Source organism: Dermacentor silvarum, chromosome 3, assembly GCF_013339745.2.
Source record: "Dermacentor silvarum isolate Dsil-2018 chromosome 3, BIME_Dsil_1.4, whole genome shotgun sequence".
NCBI lineage: Eukaryota > Metazoa > Arthropoda > Arachnida > Ixodida > Ixodidae > Dermacentor > Dermacentor silvarum.
Window position 1 is genome coordinate 11,616,639 of NC_051156.1, and position 21,178 is coordinate 11,637,816.

Sequence of the window (21,178 nt, forward strand, 5' to 3'; positions counted from 1 at the left end):
CTGTTGGTGCACCCAGAAACGCAAGATGTTTGATCAGACTTGGTTTCACGGCAGCGCCTGCTGCGCGCGGCCCGGCCGCCACATGCCATTACATCCGCGGCGCCACCGCATGAAGGCGCCACCGGTCCAAATTCATCCCGCGCCCGGTGCCTATACGATCCTTAACCTAATCGTGTAAAATATAAAAAAAGAAATTAAATAAAAATAGAGTAAGTGCACTGATGCGGGTGCCTCCTAGTGCATCTGATTTACACCGCACTCGCCAGCTTATGGCCTTTGTTGAAATTTCATGCCAATCTCGAAGGCAATGTTGGCGCTGAGCCGTGCTCCCTCAAGGGCTGCAGAAGATAGCGTCAACTTTTTCCTTTCCCTCAAGAACCACTTATCATCATCGAAGGCAATGACCGGCTATTCAGGTACACTGTGCGGTTCGCTCTATCGCCATCGCGATCACGTTATATCGCATCATGGCCGCTGGCCCCATCGCTGAACGAAATCAAGGTTTGTATTTTTCCGAATTTTCATTTCTAATATTATCGCTGTCAGCAGTTTTATTTTGTGTAGATTGTCTGTAAGTGCGTGTGCTGACTTAAGTGGTCTTTTCTTGCTGATTTTGCCCTTTTAAGTGGCGTTGCGCGCTGTTTTCTGATGACATGTGGGCCGAGTTACCGTCTTGAGTCCGTTTAGATAGTGTGTTTTCTTTAATTGTTAACTTATTATTTAACTGACGAAAATATGTCACGTAAAGAGACTGCATCCCTGGCACAACATTTCAATTTTTGGTATGCTAGCTTCAAGTGCGAAATGACTTGTGAGCGTTTGCCGGCAGGCAACGAAAAGCAGAAAAATAGCTTCTACTAAAACTGGTGAACTGTCTGCCATTGTAACACGTTTGGCATTTCACATCGCGTACAGTAATTCCCGCCCCGCGCTGAAATTGTGCATTTGCTGGTACAGTCATTGCGCGGTACAAGCCAGCCTCACTACTCGCGCGACGCACTTGTGTGCCGGCTGCGGCTGTGACATTACATAGCCCGCTGATGTGCATATTTTGTCGCCTTACATGCACTTCAGCAAGCGTTCTATTTTGTAGCGCGAGTATACCTTCTTTATTAATGTAGCAGTGGTTCTGCGACTTATGGACATGAAATGGGGGTTCTCATGTTTCGGCGAAAGATCGAGGGGGCGGGAAATTCAAGAGCGTAAATACACCGAGACTGCACGTGGTAGACATTATTCAGCTGTTATCATAGCCCGATAGGAACCGAGTTAAGTGTTGTCAAATCAGTGGCGTCAATGGCGTCAGTATGTTGAGATTACTAGCCCCATGCTTTTCACAAACATAGTGGCTGTGCATGTTTTTGTTAAAGCAACTGTAAGCATGAAGTGCTCTCTTGTTACATCATGCCTGTTACATCCCATCTGTCATTTTCAGTCGTATGTGCCAATGCATCCACTGCCGAGTTGTGCAAAGTTGATTGTATTCCGAATGTGACTGCTTGATAATACCGCCCATAGTCTCATAATGAAAATATTCTCAAGTAGTCTCCAGGCCCAGTAGGGGTGGAGCATTGTCTTCACTTCGTTACGCAATGACTAGGCACTGACCTCTTTTTGGGTGATTTAGCGACAGACTCTGAGGCCTGAATGTGTTGGTGCCACGCATATCTGCTGTCCTTAAATTGTAGTTGCTAAAATGGCCTGTTCATCATTGCACACTTCCATTGCCAGCACAAATGTGTTAGAGATATGTGCAGCGTCAGAGTTGGTAGATCAAATAGGTCTTGTAATATACAGCTAATGGCAATTGTTGCAAGCAGCATTGCACTCCCAGAAGCCATGTTAGTAGCCAACAAACATTGTGTCCAAAATAAAAAAATGTGAGATGATCAAATATTTTACATAAAAGGGATTGTCTAGTAATCTTAAATGTGGGCTTCCATGATATTTCACTTTTGGTTCACCTGTGATCTATATATCATCACATCTGATCTATGACCATATGATCTACCTGTGATCTGTATGTGATCTACATACAGTGCCCTATATGATCTACATTAATCCAAAGCCCTCCCATCCACTAAGGCACTGTGCAGCTTCAGGACGTTAAACACCATAATTTCTCGCTTATTACTTTCTTTAAGCTCATGTTGACATATTTGCCACGTATGATATTACATTATGTAGGCCAGACAGTAATGGTTTTGCAATTTTCTGACAGCTGCAGAACAAAATACATCAGTCGTTCTGGGCATAGGAGATGATCTCTGATTATTTATGGTGCCACCATATGATCCCTCTAAATCACAATCCAAAATCTCCACCAATTTGACGATTCATCCACTCACTTTCTCACATCCCCCTTCTTGGCACTTCCTGAAAGTGCATCAGCATTTGGCTGAATCTTGCTTTCACTCAATATTGTCATGTATTGCACATTATCATAATGTTCTAGCAATGGTACTACAGTGGAACCTCGTTGATTCGATCTTCGCGGGAACCTCAAAATAAAACGTATCATCCCAAAATCGTGTCATCCAAAACAAGCCCCAAAACGTAAGAAAACAGGCTTACTTGGTGACAAACTAGCTAGTAAAGCTTCCTGTGGCATTGAGTGATGCTGCTCTGCATAACACACGTCATGCGGAGCAGCATCACGACACCACACGAACCGCAGCCAACACGCTTTTATTGAGCAACTTTAAAACACCTCGTCAGTTTTCGCTGAACTTCTTTTCTTTTTAAAGTCCGCGAGCAAGTTCTTTTGAAAGATAACAAGTTGTTTGACATTGCTACGGAGGTCACGGCACCACGAGGCCAAGAATTCCGAAACAAAGGAACACCGTAGAGCAGTGACACGAACGATACGACTGGTGGATGAGGGCAGGCGTTTCGTTCAGCTACATGACTGCATGAAGATCTCGCTTGAAAAGCGCACCAAAACAAGTGCGAGCAAGCTCACGTTTGTTTTGTGCAAGAGGGCAAAAATAGCGGTTGGGCGGGTCCGCATGACACCGGTTTCCCGCGCCACGACCGGCCTGGAGGCGCGCGCTCCCTTCCTTCTTTAAAGAGCGAGTGCGCGCCTCCAGACCGTCCGTGCTCATGCGCATATCACTGAAGGGGGCAGCTCTCATTGGTGTGCTTCGCTCGCGGCTCGTTTGCCGCCGGGGCTCGCGGCAATTTAAATTGGTCCAGGACCGATCCTTCCCACGGCACGAAAAACCTGCTTCGCGAAAGTTCTTGTGCGTTTTGCCACCGCTGGCGCGCAGAGTGCGTTTTTCCGCTAGTGTCGCGCCGGCCCTTAACACCTTGTTGTGGGTTGTTGGAATGTAATTTAATCTAGCACACTTGAATATAAAGCTACGAGTTTCAGAAGTACCAGTTTGCAGTCGTATCATCGAATTTCAGGTGAAAATGTGATCATAACAACCGCATGAAAATACATTGTTCCTATGGAGCGGCGTTGGCCAGGAAACGAAAAAAAAAATGTATCATCTCGAAAAACGTACTACGCAGCATCATATCAGCGAGGTTCCACTGTATATGTAACACGTATATTTGGGCAAGGCGTTTGCGGTAAACGATAACAAATGTTTCAATTTTGAGCAGGGTTTGGGTTCGGGCTAGTTGGTATTCCATTGCAAACTTGTCTTTCGTCATTCTTGCTGTCCCTTTGTTTATGTATGCGCTGTTAGTCAAGTTTTCCATTTTGAGCTTTGTTCATTCCTGATGATGCCGTGTGCTGTTTAATACTAGTTGACTGTGGTGTGAGCAGTGGTACTGTACCATTCTCGCTGCAGATGCGACCATCTATGTGGGAGGCCTGGATGAGAAGGTGTCGGACACCATCCTGTGGGAGCTGTTTGTCCAAGCAGGACCAGTCGGTGAGGCTTTCAAGGGCTTTGTTTCTTGTTCATGGAGCAGCTGATACCTTTCGTTGGTGGAACATAGCATCACCAAATAAACTGGACAAGGGACATGGGTGGACAGGATCAATGCTGGCGCTGATCACTCATGTTTCTTGTCTCAGCCATTTAGTCGCTGTAACCCTTTATGGACGAGTGATAGGAACACACCTGAAACACAAATATTTTTGCTTAGTTTTGGTATTGAGCATGGAGTTTCTTGCTAAATGTATGAATGACAGGCAGCAAGTGTCATTTGTTGGATTAGAGCAAGAACTCGGGAGAAGGAAGTAGTTCAGCATGCAACTTGCTTTCTTTTGAAAGCACAGTCAGAGAAGATGGTGCAAGATCTTCAGCAGCTCTGGTATCACTCACGTAATATAAAGCTAATGTAATGTGCATCTGTAGTTCACGTATCACGAGAGCTGTCCGTACGAGTTCCAAACAAAGCCATAGGTGACTTTCGGTGAAGCCCACTTCAGTTTTGTGCCTGTTGCTCAAAAAGTTTCCACAGAACATTTTTTCTTTGTATTAATTGTTTGTTCTTGGTGTATCTAGCACATTTAAATGGAAAATAAAAATTTTTCAGGTATTTATATTCTCGTGCTTAGTGGTTTAATGTGTTCATCAAAATTGCCCAATTTTCAGCAATAAATACAGTGCCTTGGGCATTGCATAATCACGTGCAGGTTTAGGCAGTTTTGTGCTTTGTAATGAATGCATCTCTTAGTGCTGTACACCATTTTGCTGTTTACAAACGAGACCCTGGCAGACTTCTGGTTTTCCTCGCAGAAATAGAAAGGGCAATAAAAAAACGCAAGCTGCCATATTCCAGCAAGACAGAAAGAAGCCTGCAGATTTTCGACAGTCTTCCTTTCAGCTTACCATATACAGTGTAGACCGCTTATAACGTAAGTCGCCGGAGTCGTGAATATCTGCACTATAAGCGGTACCGCACTATAGCCAAAACAACGATTTTCAAGCCCTGCACGTATGCAGAACATGTAGACCAAGCATGTAGGCACGCTTTGTACTATCGCACGCACATAGCGATTACGTTTTCGCCATTGAGCTGGCGAAAAACATAATCGCGATGTAGCCGGTGCTTTTCAAGCTCGACAGCTTTGCACCGAGTCAAAACTAAACTGTTTGCCGCAACCACTGCAGAAAAAACCGTGACCGCTATTGACGCGATTATAAGCGGCGACAAATTCGCTGTCCTGAAGGCACGCGCCCGACGCACGCACCGAGTCTGAACGAATTAACTACCATTTGCTGCAACACCTGCAGTCGAAACCGCGGTCGCTATCTATGCGATCATCGATGGCAACTACGCAGTTTTTTAGGCACGCGGTCGACGCATGTACCGTGTAAAAACGACACTACTGTTCGCCGCAACCGCTGCGGAGAAAACCGCGGCTGCTATCAACGCGATTGTGGATGACGACTACGAAAGTTACGAAAGCACGCGGCGGTAAACGCAAGAATACAGGCTTTAGAGACCCAAAAAGGCTCGAAGCTTTCCGGCATTGCTGTTGCAACGAAACGATGCGGACTCCGCCGCTTCGTTTGGTTGAACGCTCGCGCCGTTCTTGCTCTTTTGCGGCGCTCCTCGCTCACCGAGCTCCGAAAGTAGTTCGAATTAACCCATGTGCAGCCAAATAAGTCCGAATTAATCGATTTTCCAAATTAACGAGGTTTTACTGTAGCTCCAAACTAAATTTGCGGAACACTGCTCAAATTGACAAGCGTCGCTCGCACTGCATGACACGTATCACGACGGGTGCAGAGAAACTGAAGCCGCGTTCAGTGCAAAACGCACCGCTGATAAGCAGTCGAGCAAAAGGTTTCTCCTTCGCCTAGACAACCTACGCGCGCATTTTTTTCCATTGGTTTGCTCCGCGTCTCATGCTCCTCCTCCGCATCACCCTCGTTGATCTCCTCTCCCATCGGTGGGAGCATCTTGTTGAGAAGCGTGCTCGCTGCCGCCCTTGTCGGCGAGATTTTCCCACAGAAGCCGCATTATAACCGGTATTTCGTCTCACGCGGCTGCACTGTAAGCGGTGTGCGTATATACACGGAGTGCTATGGGAAATTTAACGGGAGTCTGAAAAGACCGTACTACCGTATATACTCGTGTAAGGGCCGCACTTTTTTTTTCAAAATTTTTGCTTGGTGCGGCCCTTACACGAATCAGGCCGACAACAGCTCGCCAAAGGTCTATACTGTTTCCGCAGCAGTAGAAGTGTGCAAGAGAGTCACAAATGACATGCCAGGAATGTTTTTATTTCGATTTCATGTCGCTATCGCTGTCCTCGCCCTCGGAAGAGCTTGCCTCGGCGTCTGCATCCCCCCAGAGACGATCATCCTCAGTACCGTCCATGCTGTTCGAAATTCCAGTCACCTTGAAGCTTTTCACAACTGTTTCCAATGACACGGCACGCCACGCACTCAAAATCCACGCACACACTTGTTGGAGTGATGCCCGCTTCAGCCGTCCCGTAGGGGTCTTCTTATGATGGCCTCCAGCCATCCATTCCGAGTAGCATGGGCGAAATTCTGTTTTGAAAGGACGGTTAATGCAGACGTCAGGCGGCTGCAGCAGACTCGTTAGCCCTCCAGGAATAGCGGCCAAGTCCGTGCGAGTCGTGGCGAGTCGGTCCTTGACGCGGTCAGTCAAGTGGCCCCTGAAACTGTCCAGAACAAGGAGGGCTTTCCGTTGTAACAGGCCTCCAGGTCTGTTTGCCCATACGGTCTTGATCCAGTCTACGACAAGTTCCTCGCCCATCCAACCTTTTTCCTGCGCACATACGATGATTCCCTGAGGGAACTTTTTTTTTGGGAGAGTCTTTCTTTTAAACACGACATACGGCGGAAGTTTTCTGCCATCTGCCGTGATGCACAGCATCACAGTGCATTTTTGCGCCGGTCGTGCGCACAGACACACTTTTTGCGCCCCTTAAATCCACTGTGGTGCTTTCAGGTGCGTCGAACCACACAGGAGTCTGGTCCGCATTTCCAATTTGGGTGAGGTCGTACTCATGTTCCCTCCTGAGAGCATTCACGAAGCGATGGAATTTAACCACATGGCTTTCGTATTCACTTGGAAGTATTCGACAAATTGTCGTTCTGCGGCGGATAGAGAGCTGGTTCCGGTTCATAAACCGCGTAGCCCACCCCGACTTGCCTTGAATTGTGCCTTGGGTATTTCCATGTGGCGAGCGATGTTCAGGGCTTTCACACGTACCATGTCAGTTGATACAGCGTAGCCGTCATTTTGAGTGTCGATGACATATTTGTCGAGTTTGCCTTCGAGTTCTGGGTATTTGCACTTCTTGCCGCGAAACGCCTTTCGGCTCCTGTTGGTAGCGGCGAGGGCATCTTTCTGCTTTATCCAGTAACGCACGCGCTTCTCGTCTACGTCGTACTACTTGTGTCCAGCTTCTCGCTTGCCGTGCTCCTCGGCATATTCAGTCACTTGCAGTTTAAGGGGAGAGGCGGGTCAAAAAACGGCGATTTTCACTAAAGAAACAGGTTTTGTGTTTTTAGTTGTTTCAGCAACATTGATCTCTCCTATTTCACATATGATGAAATCAGAGCCAGAAATGATCGGGAAAAGTATAATAAACTCAGTTAAAGCACTCGAGGTGGCAAGAAAATGCACAGATATGACACATTGTCAAGCGTGCGATGCGTCAAACCGCGGTGTCGCACGCCATTGGGCTCATGCAAGGTGGTAGGCCTAAGCTTTTTCTCTCCAAGGTTAGCTTTGCCGCATTACAGTCTCCCCGGGAAGCAATAATAATAATTAACAGAAGTAAACAGCTTTTATAACTTTCAATCGCATTTTTCTCAACTTCATATTTTGGGCAAAACAAGGCATTTGTGCACAACATTTTATGTACTTATTGTGTTCCAATCAAAACCATATTTGATGGGCGTAATTTTTAGGATATGTAGAATGCACTTATGTAGAATTCAATGCAATCACTTTATTTTTTTAAGGATGAAAATTTTTAATGTACTCGGGCACCAGCCACTGAATATGAAGCACCAGATACGAAATTTTCCTAAAAAGTTGCCTGTAAAGGGAATCACATTATCTTGCTTATTAGCACTGAATGGAGTGTTAGGGATAAGAAAAATAATTTTGCACTGCTCTATCATGCTAACTGCTATGTCCAGCAGCTGCACAAACATGCACTGCTTCTCACTTATGCATGGCACTTAGGACGTGAAACCATCGAGATATCCTAAAACTAAAAGTAGATTTCGAATTAAGAGATCAAGCTCTACAAGTGGTAGAATTTTCATTCACCCAGCATCATTATTTAAAAAGAAATATTTCTGAGGAGCGTCTCCCCTTAAATGAAGCAGTGAACGATCTCAAATGCCGGCCCATCTTCCGTCACCTGCGCTGGCTCAAACAGCACTACTACTGACGGAGTGACACCAGTTTGCCGGCGACACGATGCAAATGATGCACCACACAAAGCAATCATGGCGCCGTACGCCAACACTCAACCAACGCCTCCTAGGAGGCATTGGCTCAACCAGCTCAACGGCTTTACCGGCGGAAGCGGAAAACTGGCAACGGCCCTCTAGCTTCAATTGAACTAACTACACCGTTCTGGCGGGACTTTTCGAACTTTTTTTTTGAAATTTCTCCTTTCAAAGTAGGGGTGCGGCCCTTACACGAGGGCGCCCTTACACGAGGGCGGTCCTTACACAAGTATATACGGTATATCCGGTCCTGCACCATAAGCGGTTACATTATAAGTGGTCTATACTGTACCTGTTTTGTGGTATATTATACAGGGTGTCTCAGCGAACACTTTCAAAAATTCTCAAAGGTTGCCTGCGGTAGATAGCACAATTCTAGTTCATGAGCTGGTCTAGTCGAAGAGGCGGACATTACTTGCACAAGAAATTGAAATGCATAATCGAATAATTACCAAAAATTCACTAATTAGGTTTTTAACTAATTACTTGATGGCCCATATTGCAATTACAAATTCTAGCCGCAGAGTTCGCAAGGCGGATCCACTTGGAACGAATTTTCGGGATGACACCAGTTTCGAGGTATTAATTCCCGAACTTCGCGGAGAAATGCATTGGCGTTCCAGTTAAGTTTCTTTAAAAAACGTCGCTTTATACGTTCAAGCACAAAATTAACTGGAACGCCAATGCATTTCTCCGCAAAGTTAGGGAATTATTATCTCGAAACTGGCGTAATCCTGAGAATTAATTCCAATTGGATCCGCCTTGCGAACTCCACGGCTGCAATTTGTAAATTGCAATATGGGCCATCAGGTAATTAGTTAAAAACTTAATTAGTGGATTTTTGTTAATTATTAGACTATGCATTGCAATTTTTGTGCAAGTAATGTCCGCCTCTTCGAGTACACCAGCTCATTAACTAGGATTGGGCTATCTGCCACAGGCAACCTGACATAAATTTTGAAAGTGTTTATTTTATTCTTCCAAGAAAACTAGGCCGAAAACTGCGTTGCGTGGCATTTGTATGCTTTGCCGCACAACATGGCTGTATTGCACCGAAGCTGACGTAGGAAACCGGTCGCTATTTTGCAACACGTATTCGACCATTGCCCAAAAATCGGTTGCCCCTTTGGTTTCTACTTTGTGTAGGAGCTTTAATGGCATTTCCACTTTAATCTTCTACTTTCGTTAGAATTGGACAAATACTACTGCCAGAGGTGTGTTTTGACGTTTTTCTTGCATCTTGTTTAATTTGATCTGCTAGATCATTCGATCAATTTTGTAAGTCCCATCAGGGTCGAATTAATGCATGTCAACTGTATATAGTTGTCGTCTCCAGCAAAAATTTTCAGTTGTGAGTGAAGTGTGGTCCTGTCTGCTTTTACGTTCTATGTTTGTGTATGTGTGTGGGCTTCAAGATCTGTCTTTTCTTGGAGGTAGTCTATCCAGACCAGTACATTGAAGCTTAAACATTAGCATTCTGTGTTTGCATCCTTGGACATCTAAGGTCAAACTCGCAAAGCTTGTTGTAAAAGGGCACAGGTGTCATTGCAGTGCTCATGCTTAATGCAAGGAAGTGATGTTGAGGCACAGACGGCTTTTCAGCTTGAACCGAGGCTCAGTGTCAGTTGTGGTGGCACCAGAAGTCTTTCTCATGTGAGCAAGCGTCGTGTTGAGACCCATTGTCAGTGGAGTATAATAGTGTAGCAGACTTGTAATGGCAGCATGCTGCAGTTGTGTTGTGCCTGGGACATTTTCCTTCAGTGCAGAAGCTTAGTAAGCAGTCAGCTTATTTACAACCACTTGGGCACACTACTTTCATTTCATGACAATTTCATCAGCCCTTGCAGATGTCTGGTCAACACCATTAATGCCACTGCTTCTAGTCAATAGGGAAACAGCCTCTGATAATGGTAGTAGTCGCATTCTTTTCCTTGAGCAGTGAATGCACCAAGAGCTGTCACGAGCCCTTTAATTTTTTTAAGGCATCACTGGCACAAGTAAAAATGCCAACTTTTTTCCGATATAAACATTCACTAAAAAGGAACTGTAGAAGCAATGAAAGTTGAGCTAGTTGGTATGAATTCATTGTGGCTAAACAACGCAAAGAAACACATACACAGTAAAAGGACAGACAACACGCTCACTTTTGGCTGAAGTTTATTGTCATGTGCACAAATATATGCGCAGAATACCACTATAATCACACAAAATACATAAGAAACAAGTAGAAAATTAACAAGCAAGAAGCTGAAAATCGTCTTATCTAGCAAAGCCACTTCGTTCAGTGACAACAGGATAGAAGCCTGGCTTACACACTTATCACCAGCTATTGATAATTTTATGAGCTTGGATAATCAATCTAGTGAGCGCATGCTTATTGTTGACCAACTCAGTGGTTTTCTGCAATATTCTATAGCAGTAGCAGAAGCGGCAATGGTGGGACCAGATGGGCTAGATCGCACTGTTTAGCGAAAGTGGATAGACATTCCCACCAGCTAGAGGCTGGCTGACCAATCATCATCAACCTATATTTATGTCCACTGCTGGACAAAGGCCTCTCCCTGCGATCTCCAATTACCCCTGTCTTTCGCTAGCTGATTCCAATTTGCGCCTGCAAATGAACTCTTATTCGCGTGCCAGTATACCTTTGCCTTCTGATGTGCAGTGAATGTGCACATGCCCAAAGACCGGGTGACCGGCCACCACCAGGGCTATGGTTTCGTGGAGTTCCTGGGGGAGGAGGACGCCGACTATGCCATCAAGATCATGAACATGATCAAACTGTACGGAAAGCCCATCCGCGTCAACAAGGTATACACATTTCCCAAACATTTGATACTGCCTGAGTACTTGTGGTGAAACCACAGATGGCAGTAGACCCTTTGTGATAATCACCGGTGCACAGATCTGCACTGAGCATTTGCCCAACAAATGGCGGCACTGTCACAAATGAAGACAGTTGCATCGCACTCAGTTTGAGGTGCGTTGACAAGCAGCTGCTTCTATTTGTACCATTTGACCATCTGCGTCCGGGGAAGTTTCCATTTATTGTCTCGGTGTTCCTTTGTAGCGGCAGTGAAATTTCATTATATGAAATGTTGTATAAACAGACTTCGTTATATTGAGGTTCTAAGTACGTGGTGTTTTTAGACAAGAAGTTACAAAACATTAAGTACTTTGTTATATCGAGAATTTTCTTATATTGAAGTTCGTTATATCGAGGTTTAACTGTAATAGCACAAGAGAAAACAATGTGTGCGCACAGTGTAATTCATTACGCATACCGAATGAAGAAATCAGGTGCTAAACAAAACCTACGGTCGATCGATTTTTTGGGCATGCCCGATAATTCGGACGTCTTCGTGACACCCACTGCATACCCCGATAATTCGGACGTCTTCGTGACACCCACTGCATACCCCTTAGAGCCATAAGAACGACTGAAATTTCGGACGGAAAAACTCTTCGTCATCTGATTTCCCTGACTTTTGGCCGTGATTGCAGGTCCAAAACGGTATTAATGAAAGCCACTATTTTCATTATCTCGCAGCCTCAAACCGGCGCTTTCACACGCCAATCTGCTGGCAGTCGTAGCGACCACTGTGGCAAAGCTAGGCCTAGCTATTTTAACAAGCTTCCTGCTGTTCAGTGCAGTGTTTGTCACTGAAAGAATTGGCCACTGTTAGCAGCAGTGCAGTAAACCTTTGTAATTTTCACCGATGGCTTCGAAGCATGGAAAGCACAGCGAGTTGAACAGTGCTGGTTTTTAAATGCCTGCTTCACCGCAATACTGCAGGTTACGCGGTGCAGCACATGCGATGTATTGTGGTGAAGCATACCAATAGTGGAAAGGGGCAACTGTCGCAGGACACTATGTATCCCTTAATTACACATGCGTGCACTTGCCGTCTCTTGTCACAGTACACCTAATAAATGTAATGGCAGGCCTTCAGAGCTATTTCAGACATGCCTGGGGTGATTTGAGCCCTTTTGGTCAGTAAAAGGTATGCATTCATAACTTTTTTTGTTGTTGTTGTTGTTTCTGCTGCCCCTAGGGAGTGCGGAAAATTGGGCATTGACTTTGTCTCCAATATACTCATGTTTACATGCTTTACAATACTCTGAGCTTATGTTCAAATAGTTCTACACTAGTGCGTTCTTGTATTGGTGTTGGCAGTTCATTCCATTCTTTAATTTGCGAATTAGGAGTACGGGTAAATGTTAATGTGCATATATAGGAGTTGAAAAGTACTATCTCTGTAATGTTCTACCTTGTCGCACTATTAATGCTGTGTACTATGGATGTCAAAAGTACTCTTAGAGAAAAGGAAGAAAAACTTTAATCTCTCTTTAACCTAGCGTAGGCAAATTCAGAAAACTTAGCATTTTGAAGACAGAATATCTGGCTAGAATGAACCTGGTGGCTCTATGTTGTTTTCTCTCCAGTTTTTCAATTAACCCGGACTGACGACGGTCCCAAATAATGCTGGCATATTTTAGTGTTGGACGACCATGCGTTAAGTATGCTGTGAGCTTTACTGACTGGAAGGCTGACTGCAGTTCCCATTGAAAAAACCAACAGCTCCCTTTCCATGGTTTTGCACATTTTAGTAACATGGGATGTCCAGCTTAAGCGCACTGCAACTGTACTGCACTGTAGTAGGGTGCACTGATTGAAGAAGTATAGTTATTCGAACAATCATGCTAACTATTGAGCACCCATCGTCAGCCTTGTATGCTTGAACTATTTCATGCCGAACCAGTAAGCATAATTTTTTTCAGTTCAGGTTCAGTTCGAATTCAGGCGCATCCCAAAAATATCAGTTCGGGTTCTGCTCCACCCAAAGTTGCAGTTCGGGTATGGTTTTCGGGTTAGGGTTTGGTTCGACAGCATGATTTAAACACGTCAACTGTAAAAGGGTGTCTAGTCACTTAAAGGCACATATTGCAATTTACGAATTGGAGCCAGTGAGGTTGCAAGACATATCTACTTGGAAGGAATTGTGAACCTGGACTATTTTTCACACATGTACTTCCAAATTTTGGAGCAAATTGCGTTGGTGCTTTGGTTAAACTTGTCTTGCGCTGCCCTGTAATGCCCAACGTATCATATACTCTACACTGATTTGATGCCTCAAAATGCTTATTTATGTGCAGCAAACTTAATGCAAAGCGCATAGTTGCATTTTTAATATAATTAAATAATTGCTAAATTAATATACCTCAAATAACAACATTTCACTGTTGTTGTTGTTTTTCCTTTTTTTGTGCAAATGTACTTTTCATGGCTAGAAATCAAGATGCACAATTTGTTCCAATTTTATTGATGCAAGAAAGTATGTGAGCTTTAGAAGGTTAACAAGGCTTTTTGTTAAAAGACGAAGGTGGAACAACAGTGAATTTTTCCGCAAGTCTGACTGCTTATCTCACCACTGGTGCTAGTTTCAAAATTTATTTCGAGTGGGCGTGGTCTGATAGATCACTGGGCACAAGGAATAAATTTGTGCTATCTGCTGCAGGCAATTTTTGTAAATTCTGTAAACATTCTAAAAGCTTGGTGCAGTGACAGAAGCAAAACAAATGACAAATTACAGCAATAATGCTCAATCTTCTGTACCCATCTCTGAACTCTGCGTCGATAACAGTGTACAGTCAAACCTCATTAATACGTAGTTGGCCGGGAACGAAGTTTAGGTACGCACTAAACGATGTACGAATTAACCGCCAATGCCAATTTAGTGGCTACTTACCGGCCGGAAAAGAACTACGTCACGATGCTCTCAAACATACGCACTCTGACAGGCTTTATTTGCCGGTAGGCAGCAAAAAATCGGTTATGTTCACTTGCTGCCATGGCGACCTCGCCGCGACGACGGCATCTTCGAACTCAATAAGGCCGCAAGCCAGTTTGTCCATGAGGCCCTGCTTACTAACTAAATTAAGAAGCACGGTGTAACGCGCACACAGGTAAACACGAACCCGTCTCGCTCGACGACCGCAGAAATTCGCTCTCAACACGCTGGAGTGAGGAGGCACAAGCAGCGAGCAGTGCTGTCTCTCGCTTCAACGCGAACTAGACTTCGAAAGCATAGCGCATACGAAGCTACCGGCACTAGTTGTACTTTGCCTGCAGTTCGCTTTGAAGATAAGCCTGCGCGGGCGCACACTTTTTCCATGTCGCAGATCGCTTTTAAGATACAGCGGCCGCCGCCGAAGTAAACGACTCCCTTTCTCGCCTCCCCCGCCGTGCCTCACGCGGAAGCGCGCTTCCGCCCCGCCTTTCTCCCTCGCGCGCGCTAGATTCGAGTCGGCTGACCCCCGCAAGCTTTCACTCACACACACAGCGTGCGGCAACAATGTTGCCGTGGTTGGACTTTGGGGGGAGCACACGCTGCCACCTTCTCCCGCGGGCGCTCGCCCGTCGCTGACGCACGGAGCGCCGCGACGGCAGCCGGGTGGACATCTCGTGCGCGCACACCGCGCGCTGCGGGAGCCGGGCGGACACGGGAGAAATGCACTTTGCCCTCTCCCGGTTCTCGCCCGCCTCTCGTGCCGCGCGGGAAGAGGGAAAGTATCCGGCAGGCGAGGAGGACACTCCCCTCGCGGAAAGGTAAAAAGGCATAAAAGAGCGCGACCGAGGGACCCCCGGGCTCTCTGACCTCGCTTGACCTACTGCCCGGACGGAATTTACCTGCTGAAAGCCGTGAGTGACCTCGTTTGCGTGACTACCACACGCGACGAGGCAAGCCTATTTTATTAGTTGTTATACAGAGCGGACTTCCCTCTACAAGTGTGTTTTATTGCTGACAGCAATAAACGTTGTTGAGTTGACTCGCTGGTTGCCTTATTCGCCCGAACCCTACGTAGCTGCGATTACACGCGCTACGGGTTGGGGAAGACCCCCACAGACTTCACACGGAACCTCAAAGCGAAGTCCACAGTGACGGCACAAATGCGCTTCGCAATAAAATTTCCTTCTGCGCGGTTACTGCGTGAATTGGATCTGACGGCGACAGCGAATTCGCACCCCCTACTTGGCAGCTTCTCCGCGTTACCGTGAACTTATCTCGAAGGCCATGCTTTTGTGTGCGGCAATCGGCAACAGCTGTATGAGCAGGAAATACTACGTCATGGTGGCCATGTTGTAAGTTCACTATCGCTGGCGACTGTGGTCTGGGCATCGCAACTCGAGAATCAAACGTCTGCGCACATGAGATTTTGCCGATTTTATGCCTGTACGTGTAGAACAACAAAAATAGTACACACTAATCATTTGGTGGGCAATGAGCGACTATGGCTTAAGCGATCAGCCAATACATGGGGTTCAATGGGGGCTGGGTGGGGGAATCTTCGCGACTACGTTTAAACTGCAATTACGCATTAAGCAGGTACGTAATAACGAGGTTTAACTGTACCCAGGTAGCCATTATTCTAGTTGATGCTGAGAGATAAAAATAGAGTTAGGCAGGGCATGTGATGCATGAGATAGATAACCAGCATCTACTTTGGACGTACCCTGGGACAAAAGCAGTCCGCGAAAGTGTACATAGACTGTGAATTCGAACAGTGACCAATCTGAAGATTATGAACGGTGGATTGTGGGCAACACAATCTGTAATTCACTGTTGTGCAATATCTACACAAAACAAGCCTGCGTGCTTATATTTAATTTCATACTGCACATGGCAACCCAAGCTAATAAAAAAAAATGATGGGTGCCAAGGGAAGGGAAGTGCAGTTGAGGACAGCAGAGGTGGTGATGAAATTAAAAACTTCTTTTGCACAACTTGGGATTGGCTAGCACAAGACAGTGGTGATAGTACATCGCTGGGAGAGGCTTTTGTCCTGCAGTGGACATGAATAGGCTCATAATGATGACATTCTCAGTGAAGCTTCAGAACAGACAATATAATTTTACTGTCTACGTTCACTATAATAATGTTCAACTGTGCATTGCCAATGTGTTGCAAGAATGAAGCAAGGAACAGTCACTTAGTGACAGGTGAATGCAGACCTCAAATGCTCATGTCCTGTTCTTGTGTGCTATGATTGCTTCCAGGCGTCAGCTCACCAAAAAAACCTGGATGTGGGGGCAAACATTTTCATTGGCAACCTGGACCCAGAGGTGGATGAGAAGCTGCTGTACGACACCTTTTCGGCATTTGGTGTCATTCTTCAGACACCCAAGGTGAGACACCCAAAAGAACTGCCTTGTGCATTTTATCCATTCTCCTCCGTTCAAGCTGGTGCATTTTGGCCGTGCGTCTGTTCAGTTTCACCCGAAGATAAAACGAGGCCTGGTGTTTTGCTCTAATGCCAACTGCTACAAAATTGTGGACTGCATAAAAAAACTAGTTTCACGTACTAGATATGTAAAGCAGCCTCCCTGCAAAACTACACTTTTAAAATACTAGTGTATCCGTCACAAAATGTTAGCAAGAATAGAAGTTTTTGAAAGCAAAACTGCAAACAATGTCATCATTCCTGTTACCCGGAATGGATGCCAAACCTGAAATGTTGAGAACTAACAAAGCTCCTTGGCATGACTTTTGAGATTAGGCATGCTGAAACTCTCAGGGGCCATGAGCTGAGATGTGTATTGTATCCCCTAACGACCAGGTGTACACACTGTCTGCTCAGGTGCTATTTAAAGGCTGTCTTTAAGGAAATTTAACAACCGCCAGCCCTGCAGCACTGCCAAGGTGACTCACCGTATAGACTTTTGTAAGGGCCAACTTGACAGCCCAAAATTTGGAGAAAAAAAATTTGTGGGGAGCACACGCTGCCACCTTCTCCCGCGGGCGCTCGTCGTCGCTTGCGCACGGAGCGCACTCAGCGGGAGCCGGGCGGACATCTCGTGCGCGCACAGCGCGCGCAGCGGGCGCTGGTCGGACACGGGAGAGGTGCACTTTGCCCTCTCCCGGTTCTCGCTCGCCTCTCGCGACGCGCGTGCCCGCGCGGGAAGAGGGAAAGTATCCGGCGGGCGAGGAGGACATTCCCCTCGCAAAAAGGTAAAAAGGTATAAAAGAGTGCGACCGAAAGACCCCCGGGCCTCTCTGACTTCGATACACCTACCTGCCCATACGGATTTACCCACTGCAACCCGTGAGTGACCTCATTTGCGTGACTACCACACGCGACGAAGCAAGCCTATTTTATTACTTATTATACGGAGTGGACTTCCCTCTGCAAGTGTGTTTTATTGCCCACAGCAATAAACGTTGAGTTGACTCGCTTGTTGCCTTATTCGCCCGAACCCTACGTAGCTGCGATTATACGCTACGGGTTGGGGAAGACCCCCACAAATTCCATCGGAGAAGCGCTCACATTCAGTGCACAATGTCGAATTTTCACACACTGCGTACTTAAGCGTGCTGTTATTAGATGGCGAGACCTACACATTGACCGCTGATGCAGTGATACATCTGGGTATCCGGGGTGTGCAGTAGTTGCCAGCTCCATTTTTTGGCCAAGAGGTTCAGTCCCGTTAAGGCCGCAGCTCGTAAAAATTGTGAAAAAAGAAGATGCGGCCTTTACACGAGTCTATACGGTAATAGCATACATTTATAACCAATTTAGCAAAAGTGAAATTTTGTTGCAGTTGGCCTTTAACACAACGACAACAGTAGAGTGTTTATATCCTGTTTTGATTTATTCAGTTGTTCTTATTTGTCTTATCGCACATTGTGTCGTTGGAGCTATTCAAGGTCTATTCCTCTCTTTTTCAGTTGTGCCACTGACAGTAAGTCACGCATTTAAAATCTGCTATATAGGGTTTTGACTAGAGGCATATTTAGGCATATTACTAAAATCATAAACATCAGCTGAGATAAACACTCAGTGAAAGGTAGTGTATATATTATTGTGTAAGGGTTGCACTTTTTATTTTAAATTTGGATCAGATTTCTTGGGTGCAGCGCTTAATTCTACAAGTTAAAACTTGAAACTCTTCTTTCAAAGCAGACGTGCTTGTTGCAGTGTGCGGCATCCTTGGGAGGCCTTCGTGTTAGCTTTGTTTGCTGTTTTATTTGCTGCTGCTGCTGTGTAAATTACTGTGCTGGAGCAGCAAGAGTCTGCTTCTCCCAAAGTGTGCTGCACAAAAGTGAAGCTGTCCTCAGGTGCAGCCTTGGATGTCGCACTGAACGTCGAGTTGTGCAGTGAAAAAGCTATTTTATGCAAAACGCGAATGGAATTTCACAGTCAATAGCAACCAGATACATTTCAGGCAGCATGGGAGTGATGGAAACTCGCTGCACTAACATAAGTATGTACAAAGTACAGATAATCTCATGCATAGTGTGCACGTAATCAATGCCTACGAATAGGGATGTGCGAATGCTCTGATATAGTATAGACCACTTATAACGTAACCGCTTATAGTGCAGGACCGGATATAGTGCGGTCTTTTCAGACTCCCGTTAATTTTTTCAAAGCACTCCATGTATACACGTATCGCATATAGTGCAGTTACGGGAAACGAAATACCAGTTACAGTGTGGTTGCCTGGGAGTACGTAAGTCAGCAGAGACGGCGAACGCTCCACTCAAACAGGCACCCCAAGGAGTGCTCGAGGAAGAAAGAGAGATGAAGTGGAGGAGAAGGGCACGTGGTGTGAACGAACAGCCAGTTAGGCTGAAATCAGAATCTTGAGTGCGAGTCACGAAATATCACGGCACGCATAGCGAGCGAAGGCCACGAAACTGCCAACGCCGGCCGACGCTCGCTTCACGATAACAGCAGTAGACGAAACTTCAAGGAGCGGGCGGCGCCGGCACATCACGGCGAAGGGCGCACGCGGAGACTGTGGAATGTGAGGGAGAAGGGCGGCATGGAAGCGGATTTCGCCTCAGCAACTCCGCCGCTTCGGAGACTCCCCTCGCCCTCCCTCGTAGCTCCCTCACTTTCGACTGTCACCGTGCGCACCCGCCACCGTGTAGGCACCGCCGCTCCTGCCCGAAGTTTCGTTTTTTACTGTTATCGGGAAGCGGGCGTTCGCCGGCGTGGACAGTTTTGTTGGCTGGCCTGAGACAGTGCCGCTGCTTCCCTCTGTGCCGCAGCTGCAGCGTGCAAGGTCAACACGTGACTAGAAAGTAGAGGAAGCATAAAGGAGAGAGAAGAGTTCACTGCCATTTTCTACGCGTGGCTACGGTAGCGTGGCTGAGACGTCGGCACGTACACGCATGTTCCGGCACCACGCAGAATTTCAGAGAGGGGGAAATTTCCACCGTGTTTTTTTTTTTTTTTTTTTTTCTTTTGTTCGCGCGCGACATTGAGGGGTCTCTCCTAAGCTTTTGCGGAGCAATGCCGGTCGGAGGCGCCGCCGCGTGATTTGGTTCAAATTAATGAGATTCGACTGTAAATTGAATGCAAATGTTCTAGCCGCATTCCTCGACTGTTGCATACGCATGGCGGTGCACATGTTTGCATATGTGCGGGCCTTGAAAACTGTTGCTTTGGTTATAGTGCGGATATTCGCGACTCCTACACTGTAGTATGCGCGCATTTTTCCCTCAAATATAAGTTATCTAATGCATTTTTCAAATCATTACCGTCTTACTTTTCAATTTCTGCTGTTTCGGAAAAGTTCCCATAAAATTTACCCCGCATAGTAAATGCACCCCTAATGTTGCTTTGGATTTTTTTGGGGGGGAAAAGCGTGTTTATTACGCGAGTATATACTGTATACACCCACACAACGACACAATCTAAAACTCTGTAATTTAGGGAGGTTTAGATTTTGTATATGCAAACTGCTGGGCTTACAAAAGAACACCAAGGGAGTACAAAAGAATGCAAGCCGGGCGTAACGCTTTGCGTAAACAAAGGTCCCTTTAGGTACCTGAACTCATTTGTGTACACAAAATCTAACGCTCCCCTGCCAACACAACGTCGGGAAGCCGGCCGGCCACCCAACCTGAGTGTGTCGCCACCACCGATGGCCCAAACATCGGCTACAGTTTGTTCTTCCCACAAAGCAGGGGCCGGTAGTATAAACTCATGTTGTAATTTCATCTTTCACGACAAGTGGCAACCACCGTCAAATATGTACCACGAACGAGAGCCGCGATACGAGGCTAGTTCAACTCGGGGGGCCGCGTATGGCGGCCGCTGCACTGCATACGAGGTGGCTCGACTGCATCGTATCATGCATGTCGCAGTCGGAATACCATGAAATAGCATATATCCTTTTGTGTGTGTATTGATACGATGAGAAATAAAGCATTCTTGAAACAGTTCAATTTGCGATCATCGGCAGTTGTTTTTGAAGCACCATATGCTGGTTAGGCCTTGTGGCACCTATGGCCCTTGCTTGGCACTGAGCTGACAGCAGTGGGTGGTGGTGGTTCGCTTGTGTAGTCGACACGAAAACTCTCCGCCAGTTGGGCGTTGCGCAGTACGCCGTTGTGGGAAGCTTGCCTCTAGTGTATTCGTTAGGACGCCCGTGTGCTTGCGTTGTAGTGCACGTTACAGAACCCCAGGTGGTCAAAATTAATCCGGAGCCCTCCACTACGTCATGCCTCATAATCAGAACTGGTTTTGGCATGTTAAACGCCAGGAAGAAGAAGAAAAAGTGCACTTTTACACATTTCGCAAGCGGCTCGAAATAGTTGTCGCATGTACTAGTTGCATGCAGTGCACTGCCGCAGCAACATATGTTGTATTTACGCCATCTAGATAAAATTTGCCAAAAAAATTGTCTGTTGGAACCGATAGTCTGTTATAGCTGGGTCCGTTAAAAGCTGAAATAGTTGCATTGATAATATAGGCTG

General features: G+C 46.1%; 1 protein-coding gene across 2 annotated transcripts in view; it reads left to right on the plus strand.

The window, feature by feature from the left end:
* The first annotated feature begins 391 nt into the window (after positions 1–391).
* Positions 392–21,178, plus strand: part of LOC119445318 (splicing factor 3B subunit 4-like) — a 46,701-nt gene continuing 25,914 nt past the window's right edge. For both annotated transcript variants that reach the window (XM_037709632.2, XM_049663209.1), the window contains exons 1-4: positions 392–501; positions 3,801–3,884; positions 11,074–11,219; positions 16,468–16,596. In XM_037709632.2, the coding sequence (XP_037565560.1) occupies positions 468–501; positions 3,801–3,884; positions 11,074–11,219; positions 16,468–16,596 (393 nt within the window). In that variant the 5' untranslated portion in view covers positions 392–467. The remainder of the gene's footprint in view (positions 502–3,800; positions 3,885–11,073; positions 11,220–16,467; positions 16,597–21,178) is intronic.